This window comes from Daphnia pulex, chromosome 1, assembly GCF_021134715.1.
Source record: "Daphnia pulex isolate KAP4 chromosome 1, ASM2113471v1".
NCBI classification, from domain to species: Eukaryota; Metazoa; Arthropoda; class Branchiopoda; order Diplostraca; family Daphniidae; genus Daphnia; species Daphnia pulex.
Window position 1 is genome coordinate 6,676,459 of NC_060017.1, and position 14,292 is coordinate 6,690,750.

At 43.9% G+C, this 14,292-nt stretch overlaps 1 protein-coding gene across 6 annotated transcripts in view; it reads right to left on the minus strand.

The window, feature by feature from the left end:
- The window catches only part of LOC124200035 (ADAMTS-like protein 4), a 77,081-nt gene that overhangs the window by 18,009 nt on the left and 44,780 nt on the right, over positions 1-14,292 (minus strand). The window contains exons 1-2 of one of the 6 annotated variants that reach the window (XM_046596149.1): positions 13,135-13,711; positions 9,844-10,484 (exon numbers count right to left, since the gene is read on the minus strand). The exons of the other annotated variants lie outside the window; for them this stretch is intronic. Coding sequence (XP_046452105.1) covers positions 9,844-9,960 — 117 coding nt within the window. The 5' untranslated portion in view covers positions 9,961-10,484; positions 13,135-13,711. Of the gene's footprint in view, positions 1-9,843; positions 10,485-13,134; positions 13,712-14,292 lie in introns of those variants that run through there. 6 annotated transcript variants of the gene reach the window in all.

Genomic DNA, 14,292 nt, shown 5'->3' on the forward strand with positions numbered 1-14,292 from the left:
TCGAAGAGAAAAAAGAGTTTTGTTTTTTCTTGATTTTTAATTCTTCCCAACTCTTGTGGTATTTGTTTACAATCGAAGAGAAGAAAAAGAACCCCCCCCCCCCAAAGTTCTTTTCCCTTTGGCCCAGTAAAGCATTTCCGACTGTTGAGCGATAAGTATAAAAGTGTGTGAGTTTGAAGAGAGCTGTGGGGAAGAAGAAGAAAGCGCCGACCGAGCGCGACTCCCGACACACACAGGGCGAGCGCACGCACGCCAGAGTCGGACGCACGCACTCGTTTGCCCATCTCGGTCTCTCTAAACAAGAGCTTTCTTCTCGTCAATGATAGCACAAGAAGAAGAAGGAAAAGGACGGCGGGGGAGGAAGAAGAAGAAAAATACAAGAAAAAAGGGGGGAATGCTGACTCGGTTGTCAGGTACAAAAAAGAGCGAGGGAATTTTCGAAGCCATAGCCCACGCTTGCACAGCTTGCAGCCATTACTCAACGTCTTACATTGAAAGAAAGAGAGAGAAAGAGAGAAAGAAAAAAAGGCAGGACAACAACAAGAAAACGGTGGTGCCTGGGCTCTTCTTTTTGACTTCCAGGATGCTCCCAGTCGTTCGTCTCTACTTGAACGTGAATGGATATGAAGTCTGAGGGGGCGAGAAGCACGACAGCTCCCGCTTAGAGCTTCTTCTTTCATTTCTTTCTCTATTTTTTCTTGTCCGTCCCTATTCACACAGTTCCTCTTCCTTGTTTGCCTCTTAAACAAGAAGAAGACAATACGGGACTAAATATCTTGATGTCTTTATCGACACTGTGACCCGGTTCGGCCCCCCCTGAGAAAAAGAAGAAGAAGAACCTACACCACAGTCCAGACAGACTCCTCTACATGATGTGGGGAGGATCAACTTATAGAGTTATATCTGGACTCTTCTTAGAGCTCGGTCATACTCATAACTCAACCAGCCGATACTTCTTCTTCTTTTTCCCCATGTGGACCCGATAGAACCCATTTCTCAACTCATAATATACTACGCGGGCCCAAAAGGTTTCGAGTTGACGACACACACAAAAAGTGTTAGACACGTCCAGAGGCGGCTGCTGGGAAACGAAGAAAAAACTTCCAACCCCCAACCAAACAGCAGAGGAATAAATAGAAAATGCCAGTAAGAGCCATAAATTCATTTGGAATATCACCGTGAAACCAACCAGGAACACCCCGAAAATAAAATACAAAATACAAAACTTGCTTAGTCCACCCCCACTAAAGTTTTTCTTTTTCTTTTTTACCTATCCCAAATTTGAATGCTATACTTCTTCGCAGCCCACACCTTCGAGTTTTGTGTCAAGGCACGTCCTCCTATATCATCCATGACATATTTTTCTTTCTTCCTTCCTTTTTCAGAGTTTGATAATATCGGAAAAAGAGAGAGAAGATTTTTTGACGAAATTTATTCGACGACAGGACCCAAAAGAGTATCGGCCAGACGTCTTATTATACTGACGTGTTAAAAGTTTCAACAGACATCTTCTGCAGAACGCGGTCCGTATGGTCTGCTGGCCCGATGTTGTGTCTGCGCAGCACCCCGTGAAACAACGTGAAAAGCACCCAAGAGATTTTGAGTAGGACATGTCGGGGGGATATAAAGTCTACACATTCGAATGATGGATGAGAATGGGCCGTTTGTCGCTTTTTCAGATATCTTTTTCAAATATTTTTTTCCTCCCATAGTTTCACGCAATGCACCGTCAGAGATTTCCAATATCATTTCACGGGGATGCACACACGACACTGTGTGGCATTGTCAGTCATCATTCCGCCCCCGACTAACTTTAGACGCCAAAAGAAAAACAAAAGGAAAACCCGAAAACCTGTCACGCGTGTGTGGGTTGGGTTCCTGCAGGATTGTCATCTGCGCTGTGCAGTCCAAGCCACAAAAGAGAATGGATCGAGTCGGATTAGCACACTGCTGTGGTCGTTTTGATTGCCCATATACGTCGTCGTCGTCCCAATCTCCAGCGTGAATCGCTCAGTCACGGCCATCACAACAGACTGTGACACAACCGCAAGTGCGTGATGTCGTCGCGACTATTGTTATCTCCAAAACAGCGTTCTCAAAGTTTTGTACATATTCACACACAAGTGAGACAGGGGAGGAAAACTATGTTTTTTTTTTCCTGGAATACATTAATGAATATATGAAAACGCCCGGCGCGAAATTCAAAAAAAGAAAGAAACACGGTCTGTCGCTTTTTCGACGATGTGTCAAAACACGTTCATCCATCACATGATTGATCCGGTCAATATAACAATCGAATAATACATAAATATAGACACAATAGACTACATGTCTGGACGTCAAATCCTGTTTTTTTGGAGCCGAGTTTTGTCACGAATTGTCCAATCTCCGAGCGGAGGCCCATAAAAATACGGAAACGGCCGGGGGAGACGCGCGGATGCAATTGGCCTTTCTCTCTCGTTCCATCATGTTTTTTCACGACGATAAAATACAACAACAACGACCCGGAGCTTACATATATGTTTGGTTCATTGCTTTTTAAGGAACAATAGAGCAGAAGAATAATCTCCGAATGAATATACAATAAATAAAGATTCGCTCGTGACAATCTGTTGACTCGGAGCATCGCCAGTTCAAAGAAATTTTATACAAAAAATGAAATGAAAAAAATAAAAGAGCCTGGCGCATTGGCAATGACGCGGCGATAAGAAACAAGTCTGCACATTATAGAAACGACATGGTTCATGGGTCTCTTTCTCTTATTGTATAGTTGATGTTGTTGTTTCCTATCTTTTTCTCCTTCATCTTCTCCTTCCTATTTTTTTTTTGTTGTGCCCCTCTCATGGAATGAAATGTGCCATCAGCATGCGCACCCACTGTACACGCCAGAACAAACTATTGAATCGGGACAGAACAAAAGATTCTATTCTTGTGTGTGTCTGTGTCTGTGTCAGGAGACTCTCTCCCCTTGTGTAGTCCACGCTGTTGGTTACATGTTACATTCGCCATCTGAACAAAAGACTTTTTTTTTTCTTTCGGGCTTCACTTGGAACCCATTCCAACAGGGCCAGACGGACTTGGTGGTTTTGTTGCTGGCCACCATTTCCAAAAGAGCTCCTTGCAAAGCATCTGCATATACCAGTACCAGTCTTGTTTTGTCCATGAATCATTCCTTCTCTCTCTCTTGTTCGATTCACGAATGATTAGGCATCTTGTAAATAATAAGGTAATATATAAATATAAACTCTCTCTCTCCACCCAGCAGACATGTACTTTGTGTAGACGAACATGTTTTTCTATATAAGAACGCGACTGCACCTAGATTAGAATAACGACATGTGCACTTCTTTGCATGTGTACGCCAGCCACTACTCTCCATGCAAGTAGATGTCTTGCTGCGAACCGCTTAGCCATTTAAAAAAAAAAGAAAAAGAAAAAGAAACAAACTCGTCGGTGAAGTAACGCGCCCAAACAAGAAGAAGAAGAAGAAGAAGAAGAAGAAGAAGAAGAAGAACGCGCCAGTCGGGACAGACTTGACCCGATGTAATCAATAATCAACAAGGATGTCTTTGACCCTTTAAAGCAGTCGCCAGTTGTTTTGTTTGACTTCTTCTTTTTTTTTCCGGGGGAGGCTTGAACAAGAGTTGGTGTATATAATCAACATGAGAGAAGAAAAAAAAGAAAATGTATTTTTCTTTTTCCCAGTTATTACACGATCCGTCTGCGCGGCTTGCGGGGCCGCAAACGCCGCCGCAATTGAAGTCGGGAAACAGCCACTTGGCCCGTTCTTTGGGTGCCAAGACGAAAATCGACTGTAAGAAATAGGAGGCAAAGGGGTTTCCATATCCAGTTGGTTGTATAACTGGCGGTTTTGACGGGTGTTGAACACAACCACTCAAGATCTCCTCAAGAAGAAGAAGAAAAAGGCAGCAGCCCAAACGGCTCCTTCTCTCCCCTACCCACCCAGCACCATCTCAATTTTTTGGACGTGGTGTGAGGACTCGGACGACGAGGGCGCGTAGAACGGCCGGGCGCTACATGCGCGCACACAACAGCCGTCTTACATCACAGTCCTATTCATCTCTCGTCAAGTGGCCGCCCGTCGAGATAGGGCCAAGCCAACGACAGAGAGAGAGAGAGAAATATTACAAGAGAGGTGGTGCCTTCACCAGGCAAAGATTAAAAAAAAAAAAGAATTGAGAACTAGAGCGCGCGCAAAATCTCGCAGTGGCGATAAAACATTTTTTTCGCATTTCTGTGAGTGACAGGCTATTACGCAAGTAGAGAATTTATCTTCTTTTTCCTGCTTAAAGCCAAGACTCGCATTCTCGCATGGCAGCAGCTTATGTAATCAGAGAGTGGTATCCCCCCCCCCCTTTTTTTTCTTCTTATTCTGATGCCATTATACATCATCAAATAGAAGAAGAAGAAGGAGGAGGAGGAGGACTTGGTATAAAAAGAAATGGAACCGCCACGACGCGCTAAAAGCTTCCGATGTATTACGGAGGAGCTATACAGCATTCCACCCTTTTTTCTTCTGTCGACTTATATAGGCTCCGGCTCATTGGCTGGACTCCTGGGCTCACTTGTATATAACATACTGCAGTTATAAGCCTTTTAAAAGCACTCTTTACTTTATTAGTTCCTTCTTTTCTTTTTCTCTTTTTCTCCCCTTATTTTTTTAACGATTGGAATCTCTCACATTTGACCTCTCTCCGGTCAAAAAGCAGTTGTACACACTCACGCAACAACAACAACCACAATGACCAAACATAAAGCTGAGGGTATGTGTATATATCCAACGATGCTGATGGATGTCTTTATATCGTTTGGACCTCTTTTGTGTGTGTCAAGACTTTTTTTTTTTTTTTTTAAATTGTCTTCTTCTCCGACCACTGCTGCGGCTGTATAGGCACAGCAGACGGCCGGCTATATAGTAAGGGGTTGGCATTTGTATAACCCCACGAGTCTCCCATCAGTGTACGAACAATGCCAACGAAGAAGAAAAAGAAGAAGACGAAAAAATAACGAAAAGAAAAGAAGAATCCTTATAGAGCAGACAACAGATCAGATCCACTCGGAAATCTTGGTGTGTTGAACAAACAAACATAAGTAACAGGCCGGGATCCATTAATCCAAAGAGGCCGGACCCGCGATGGTTATTATTACAATAAGGAAAGAAAATGGAGAGGAAGGGGGGACGGGGTTCTCTATAGAAAACTGTTGGCCAGCGAAGAAGATGGCACAAGAGAGTCACGAACGAAACCAATAAAAGGGGCATAAAATAGAGGGGAAATGTGTGTCGATTGCTATCTATCTTATAGCCACCATCTTCTATGATACAGCACATAACTGTATAAATACTGCACGTCTAATATTGTGGAGCTGGTCCACGACCGTGGTGAAAGTGAGAGTCGAAAAAGGCCCAGGGAGCAGAGAGAATAAACCACAAGCAAAGGAAAAAGAAGGAGGAGGAGGATGAGGCTACTTTACGACTTTTGATTTAGACACTAAAGCGCGGGCCCTATAGATACGAATGCCCTTGCATTTATTTACACATTCATTTATGTATATTTTATAGATGCCAACGCTTCAAAGTCAACAACAAGGAACGACGAGATGTATGGATACATGATTGCCCAGTCTACAGCTAGCCCTCCCCCCCCCCCTCTCCTCATCCGAACCAAGCCACAAACATAAATATAAATAATATCATGATCTCTCTGGGGAAAGAAAAAAAGCGGAACACAAACGAAGGAGTGGCTGGCGAGATTCGGATCAAACCTGAAATTTTTCTTTCTTTCTTTCATCATTCTACTGTCTGCGCTGGGCTCCTTATATTTTTTTCCACAAAGGCTTTCACCAGAGAGTCGAATAAAAAAATGAAAAGAAAACGAAAGTCGATATTTGCATAGATATCGAGACGCAGTGCTATCATCAGACACACTTACAAGAGGGCAGAAGAAGAAGAAGAAGAGTCTGAACGCGTGAGTCACAAAAACTGTGGCTAACCACGGCCCAGCAGCGCGTCTATCTTGATTTTGTTGCCGGCCGTCGTTACACGATCATGTGTTAGTCTAGTCGAATATTTGACGCAGGGCTCTACATATTCCGTTTAGCATCTGGCAGCATCTTTTGTGTTCACGCTTAAAAAATCCCGCTCGACGTAGCGCCTCCCCCAACTTATAGGTAGTACAAAGTTGATCTCCTTTCTTTCCCCCCGTGAGTCCCGAAAAAAGCAAAAGAAGAAATCTCTTCTTCTTCTTCTTCTTCTTCTTTTTGTTGTTGCCGTGTTTATTTTTTTCTTCTTTTCTCTTAAATAGATGCGACCCGTGAAAAGATGTTTTGATGTGCAATGGCCATATAAAGAAGAAGAAAAAAAAGCGGCTGCTGCTGCTTCTGCCGCCGCCACGTCTCCGCTGTCCAGACGGACGTTTCGGTGATGGGGTAGAGAAAACAAAAAAACAAAATATCAAAATTATGCGCATAATTTTTCGTTTCTTTTTTAAAATAAAATAAAAAAACCCCGGCCAACAACCTGCGCCAATATGTAACTGTTTTCTGACTTGTCTGCCACGATGAATTATCACAGAACCTCGGGCCACATTACAACGATGACAAAAAGGCGAGTGGATTTTTCTGTCTCTGCTCGAGCTGGACGCAGCAGTTGACTGTTCGTGTTAACTTGAGCTAATGAGCGATAAGGATCGCGATCGCTGCGCTACCTCTTCTCCATCCATCCATCACACATCCAACGGCAAACGAGCGTGACTGGCTTTTGATGGCAGACAGTTTGCGCCGCAGTGGCGACTCACGTTCATCCAGGAGAAAAATAAAATAAAATAAAAGAATCGACATTGTTGGCGCAAGAATTCTTAGAAAAAAAAGATACAAGCGAGTTGAATCGTTCCTACGATAGGATAGGAATTGCGTTTGAAGGAGCATCAGCAAGACGCTTTTGCCATATCTCGACAAGAATCATATTGATGAGTTTTTTTTTTCTTTTTTCTTTCTCTTTTTTCAACTTTTTCATCGGCTGGCGCGTCTGCTAGAGTCGGCCGACCACCTTTGGTGGTCCACGGATGTTCCCCAAATCTCTTCTTGTATATAGTCGACCGCACTCACGGCCGCCGTCCCCCCAGCGAACAGCTGGGTGTCGGAGCTATTAGCATTTTTGGACTCGTCACGTCTAGTCGCTATTCGATGCAGACGAGAGAGTAGAGAGTAGAGAAAAAGTAACAACATTTGGCTGTCCCTTTTTTCTCCTCTTTCTCTTGTTGTTGCCTCAATCCCGTAATGCCAACAATCGGCGAGCGCATCTAAATGTCTCGGCCATCAGCAGTGGCACTATACCTGGTCTAAATAGCCTGTCGACCTATTGACATGTGTGCAACTGCTGAATGAACAAGGAATGCCATTACACGGGCGATTGTGTCGAAGCACCTTCGACGCACACAATAGAATCTCTTCAAATAATATTGGCCGTTATTTATCACTGGCAACAACAGCAAAAACGCTGCACATTTCCACGGCCAGGCTCTTTGCTAGAGGAAAAAAAGAAGATTCTTGGTAATCCTCCGCCTGCAGCTAATCGAGCGCCCAAATCCCAAAAGAAAAAACCGACCCAGCGCGTATTACCCCCTTTCCGTAAAAAGAATAAGCTAACGGCCAGCGAATAGCAGCAGCAACAGAAGAAGAAGAAGCTTTTTGGCTCGTTGCTCAAGACTATCTTCCAAGTCTGTGGGGATGAAAAATCGAGTCGGAGAGAAAAAAAATAAATAAAAAAAAATAAAATGGGCACACACAGACGGGACGCGGAAGGGACCGCAGTCAACAGCAAACCAAAGAAGAAAAAAAAAGTCAGTGACGGAGCTTTGTCTTTCAGTTACGCAACGTATATAGATTATAAGCTCTAATGTAAAAAGTAAAGGTTTTTACCAAGAACATCATCATCATACATCATCCCACAACATTCGGAACCGTTTTTTTTTTCTCTCTTTATTTCCATAAAAGAAGCTGGTCCCGAAACAGCAGATGAACTAGTTCTGCTGCTCGGGAGTCAGCGCAATTACCCGAAATCGTAAAATAAAATGTCGATAAAATGCACATCAAGTTGGCGATGTAAACAACACACATTGTATACTACATTTACTACACACACACAAGTGTGTCTAAAAATGTCCTTTAAAAAAAATATATTTTCTCGTTTTCTCTTTTTCAAGAAGAAAATGTCAACGTGTCGAGAGAATCAAAAGAGAACACCTATAGAAAAGAAAAGTCAGAGAAAAATAAGACACGTCGGTCGCGTTGTTGGCTGTCGAATGGTGGTGGTGGTAGTGGTGGTGGGGAGAGCGACAGCCATTCCAGCGGATTAAGCTCGTATTGAAAAGAAGAACTGGCGCGGCCGCTCGAGCGAAGGCGAGCACGCGTGAAAAATCCAGTTGGGAAAGTTTTTCCCATTTGGGATCGGGTTGGAAATGTTCAAAGATGAAGGAGAGGGGGGAACCGGTTCGTCTATATGGGGTATATATGTATATGTGGTGGCGTGGTCAATGTGTCCACCTGCAGCGTCGGTTCTCACACCAACAGACAACGCGCATAGCCAGCGTGTTTGTGGTCTGCACACGAGAGACGCGTCACATTTTTTAAAAAAGACGCCGCCGTTCCCGGCCGACCCCAAAGAGTTTTTACCTGACACGGTATATACATTGTGTGTGCGGTGCCAACCATTTACCGAGTGTGTGTTGTGCAGGAGAGAAAAGCTCGCAATAATAGGCATGCATCACATGTTTGCTGCTGCTGCTATAAAAAGACTCCCAAGTGGACGCCAGCAGCAGCAGCAGTAGCGCGATGCGGGGGGAGAGAAAAATAAAACCGGTGTCGACTACGGAATGTGTCCGTCTTCTCATCTCTTTTTTACACGTGTCACACGTTCTCCCGTATTTATTTATTTATTGAATGTCCAACGGGAGAAAGAGAGAGAAATGAAAAGCGGACTAGACGCACGTAAGTTGAGAAATTGATGGCGCAACTAATTCAGAAATTTAAAAAAAAAAAATTTTCAAATGTTAATCATTCAAAAACCTGACAAACACACCAAATAAAAATATTAGACGTTTTATAGCGCTGCATATGGAGTGATGGTGATGATGATAAAATGTCCGCATTTCTCTCTCTCTCCCGTTTGATTCATTATGTTACGAGCTATATTATTAGAAAGTCTCGGAGACCAACCGCGAAGATCTTTTTATTTCCCATCTTTTAACGACCTTAAAGGTGGGAAATCCCTTCCGGAGGTGAGGTCCTTTTTATTTTTTTATTTCGATTTGATACTCTTAGGCCTACCCCATAAATGTTTTGAATACGCAAAGGGGGTTTGATCCACGACATTATGATGATGTGCTAGCTCGTCTCTTTTTTTGATTTCATTGAAACAAATTTTGGTGTTATTTCATCCCACATGGTTTATCTGCTTAGAGAATAATAAATAGGATACAAGGACACGATGGGATGTAATAAAAAAAAACGGCATCGGCAAAGATTCCCCAAAACAGCGACAAACGACGGGCCCAGACCGCCGCGCGTGCAACACGATAAGCAGGTGCCAGTGACGGGGCGAAGGTCACTGGAACGAACCATTACGACTGAAACGGACCGAATCGGACCGACCGGACACCCACATACAATCCCAGATAATAAAAAGTCGTAAAAAAAAATCCCAACAAGTATTGGGTTTAAAGGGAAATGCCATAAGTACCGCCGATGGTCTTCCCGCAAGAGGGAACGAAAAATTAAATTCTAAAAAAAAAGAAGAAGATGGCGTCAAACGCGAATGCAACTCACCAGAATCAAGATCAAAAGCAGCGACATCATCCTGAGAGCGTTGCTGGTGTCGGCCGAGTAGAACTTGTTGAGCCACAATTTCGGTCGGGCAGTCGGCGGTAGCAGCGGTGACGTCATATTTCTCACGAAAAAAATGTTTTTTTCAACAGCCACCGACAATGATGACGACGGTCAAGTCGAGATAGACGCTGCTATTTATAAGCGACGCAATAGTTTCCAGCAGCTAGTTGCCACACACACACACAGACACAATCAGAATAATACCACAAGAGACACCACCCCTTTTTATGAGATTCTCCAGGAAGGAATTCCAGCGGAGGACTACACCCTTTTCTTCTATTCTTTTTGTTTCGTTCAACAAATTCAGAAGGTGCCTGGACAACAGTTCCTTTGGGGACTCGTTGAAATTCTTCTGTAGGTTGGTCTCTTACGAGGAGAACCTCTTGTTCAACAGATGAAAACGCCGGTCAAACGTGCCAGGCCGGCAACAAACACACCGGCACACACGAAAAAGAAAAATGTTCAAAAGTTTCAAAGTGATGGAAACACGATCCCAGCAGCGTCCGACGACGTCTATAGGAGGAAAACGAAGCGGTTCGGTCGGTTAGGTTTTGGCGGGTCCAAACGATTTAGATCCTGGCCTTCATCATAAACAAATAGACACACACACATAGTGAAGAAGAAGAAGAAGCCGGGCGCTTCTTCCTATATAAGACACTAACTGTCTGAAAGACTAAAAAAAAAAGTCTGGCACGCTCTTTCATTCTCTCATCCTCGCTCATTCTTCTTCCGAAGAAAAAGAAAAAGAAGAAGCTAAACAAGTTAAAGGTACATAAGGGGGTTTTCTCTCTCTCCTAACCAGCCGCCACAACGATCATCTATACATACACACAGAACCCTTGAAAGCTGATGGTCCGCTTTGAAGGGGGAGGAAATGACGGATCGTTACCCCCATCAAACTGATAAGGGAGCAAAAGAAGAAAAAATATCAAAAATAAAAAGAGAGAGCAGATCAATTCATCCCGTTGGCTCCTCTCTTTACATGCACATCGCCCTGTATTTATATCTTTAAGCTTTTCGTTCGTTCGTTCGGTTATAATCCCGATGAAAACCACAAGTGTGTGGATGGTCAAACTTCCCCCCGGGGTCAATACATCAGATTGTTTTGATTTCCAACCTCGTTCGCTCCATCTCGTTTGTCCGTTCATATCGTTTGAACGATTATTATTTCTGCTTTTCCCAACAAAACCCAAAAACAAAAAAAAAAATAAAAAAATAAACACGTCGTTCAGATCCTCAATTTCCTTGTTCTTCTTTTTGATGAACGGGTCCGTCCGTGAAAGTTTTTTGTTTTGGTGGGCAATGCCCGTGGCCCACTTTATTCCGATTGTTTCTATATCGCCGCCCTCTAGTCTTTTCAATTCTGGCTCGATTGATAGGCCTATCACGACGAGGTGGCAAGGTGAACGAGTGATGAGGATGGACACACACACCAAAAAAAAAGGGTTTTCCTCCTCCTATGTGTTTAAGACTTAAAAAACCCCCCCTGAAAAAATCGAGTCGAACTATTTATGACGGCGATGGGGAGGCCCTCGGAGCGGATGATAACCCACAACCCACTAGCTAGACATAACGATTATTTCCCCCAAAAAGACAAAACACGAACACACACCCAGAAAACCAAGAAAAAAAAAAGTTCCTCTTCTTCTTCTTAGCTCTGGGCCACCACCAGCCCACCACCACACACGGGCCCCTAATAGAAGTCAATGAGGGGATGTTATAGCGGCCGTATAACACACGCAATAGCGCAGGATAGGGCGACAGCACAGGATAGCGATACACACACACACACACACACCGTGGGATGGAGCAAGTGACGGGCGTGTTAGCTAGTGACAGCACAAATAAGAGGGAATGGGGTCTCTATCTTTTTCTCGTTTCTTCTTTCTTTCTCTTTTCTCCGTTTTCTTGACACTTGTACTAAACGAAGGCATTTTCGACACCAAGACAAAGGCAGAGAGAGAGAGAGAGTATCGTGCATGCCAAGAGACAGAATACTCTTAAGCGACTTGAATAAATGTCTTTAAAATCAAATCCTTTGACTTTGAAGGGAGGAAAAGAAAGAAGAAAAATACCCAAGAGAACATGGAAAGTGAGAAGTTAAATCAACAAGCTCTCCCCGGCCATCCGAGTCCGTCGCGGTGGTAATGGAACGACTCATTCCGTGGCCATTTTGATTTTATTTTACCCCAACAGATAAAGAAGAAAAAATAAATAACTTCCCCATTCGTTTTTTCTTTCTCTTTTTCTCTCACCTCATCTCTCTGATGGCTTTTCGAGGTGTAACTCAACTACAAGATATAAAAAAAGAAAAAAAAACCACCCAATGCCAACATGTGTGTGGGTCTAGCTCTCCAGAGGGGATAGGTATATATCTGCCGGTAGCGGGCGGGAGTTATATAGCCTCTTCGTGTGTGATGATGATTACAGCGGCAACAGCAGTTTTTACCCTAACAGTCTAACCCCACCTTGGCATTCTTCTTCTTCTTCTTCAAACAAAAAAACAAAAAACACAAATGACTGTCACCCACGCTCTTAGCCGAACCTCAAAGGGTCAAGGTGGGATGGACGAAAAAGAGTCACACCTAAACTTTCGTGGGTTTTTTCTCAAAAGTTTTAAAATTCTCAAAGTCGATGACTTAATCCCAAAGATTTAATTTTTTAAAAATATCTGACTGTGTCGACGGACGGAACCGAGTCTGGTAGGGAATGAGACGAGCGTGAAAAAACGTAGCGGCGTGAGAACAGATGAACTATAACGTCCACAACATATATATTTCCTTCCTTTTACTTGTGCTGCGCAACCCTCCACCCAAGCTCTGACCGAATCGCTGGGGTTGTTGACAGCTGTGTGACTGTGATGTGGTATGAAGAACGAGCCGGGCTCGTCCACCAGCACCGAGGCGAGAGATAGATATCTCTTTTGCTTTCGTTTGTCAGTGGCGGGTAACACACATGAATCGCCGAGTAATACACAGCAGCAGCAGCAGCAGCGGAGGAGAGAGAGAGAGAGAGGGAAAAGAGGCCAAGACCGAGCGAACCGAGAATGAAAAAGTGAGCTAGACATGCCAGCGTGTCAGTTGCGATTTTTCTTCACTTGACAAAACAATTCCAATTATTTTGCCAACATTTTTCTACTTCAGATAAAATCAATTCATATTTTTTCTATGTAACTCGCATAATCTCGATGACCAAAAATAGAAAAAAACAATTTGTTGTGTTTTTTGTTACCACGGAAGGCTTTTAGAGGCGATCGATATCCACGACGACGACGACGACGACGATGGAAAAACCGAAAACAAGATGAAAGATAAAAAAAGGAAAAAACCGGCGAGAAAAGAATGTACGAAAGTCACACCACAGCGAAGAGTATTACTACTTAAGACGGGGGCCGATTACGATCTGTTCACACAGCAGCTAGAGGGCTACCAGAAAAACCAAAATCTCTAAAATGGGGGGAAAAAACAAAACACAGACGAAAGGAAGAGAAGCAACTCTTGACACGACACGAGCCGGTGTCACACTGACTGCTAGCCGGGCATCGGCACGCTCTTATCCCTCCCTATATAGCGGATCGGAGCGGAGTGAGAGTGCCCTTCGGTTAGTGCATAGGGAGAGAGAGAGACACACAGTCTTCTTGTTTGGCTTGTATCTGAAAAGAATGGATGGCACTGCCAGAGCACAACAACAGCACACGGGAGCAAAAAGAGGCGGAGGAACCAAGAAGAGCTAAAAGTTGCCGACCGCGAGGGAAAAGCGCGCACACACACACAGACGAACGCACGCAAACGCCGCGCTGCAACTGAAATGAAAGAAACTTGGGCCCGGCCAAAAGTCCAACCCGAAAAGGCGACGGTGGCGCGTTGGGCGGCGGCGACGGCGGCTCACGCATTTTTCAATCTTTCTTTTTCTGATTCCGGCATTTTTGTTTCACACTTGCGGCTTAATCAGATGCGCTATAATATCGAAAGCTGATGGCATCATTCACGGAGCGTCAAAGTGTTTAAATCGGCAATCGAGAAAGACTTGATCAAAGTCGAAACACTTGGAAGAAGAAGGTCCGGTCGGTCGGCGATGACGCGATCCGGAGTCCCCCCCACTCCGGATGAGAAGTGGATGAAAAAGAAGAAATTCGAAACGGAAAGAAGCCGTGTGTCGCCTCGTTTCCATCGCTATCTTTTTGAGAGAAGAAAAAGAAAAAAAGAATGTTCGATAGATTTGATTTCCGCGTGTGTGTTTGTAAGGCGAGGAATCTCTTGGTAACTTGTTTGTTTGTCTGCTGCTCCGGGTTTCAATGAGAATGAAAGAAATATTGAAAAGCCACTAGAAAACGAAGAGAGAGAGAGAGAAAGAAACAACAACAAACTCAACAGCAGCAGCAAAGAAAGA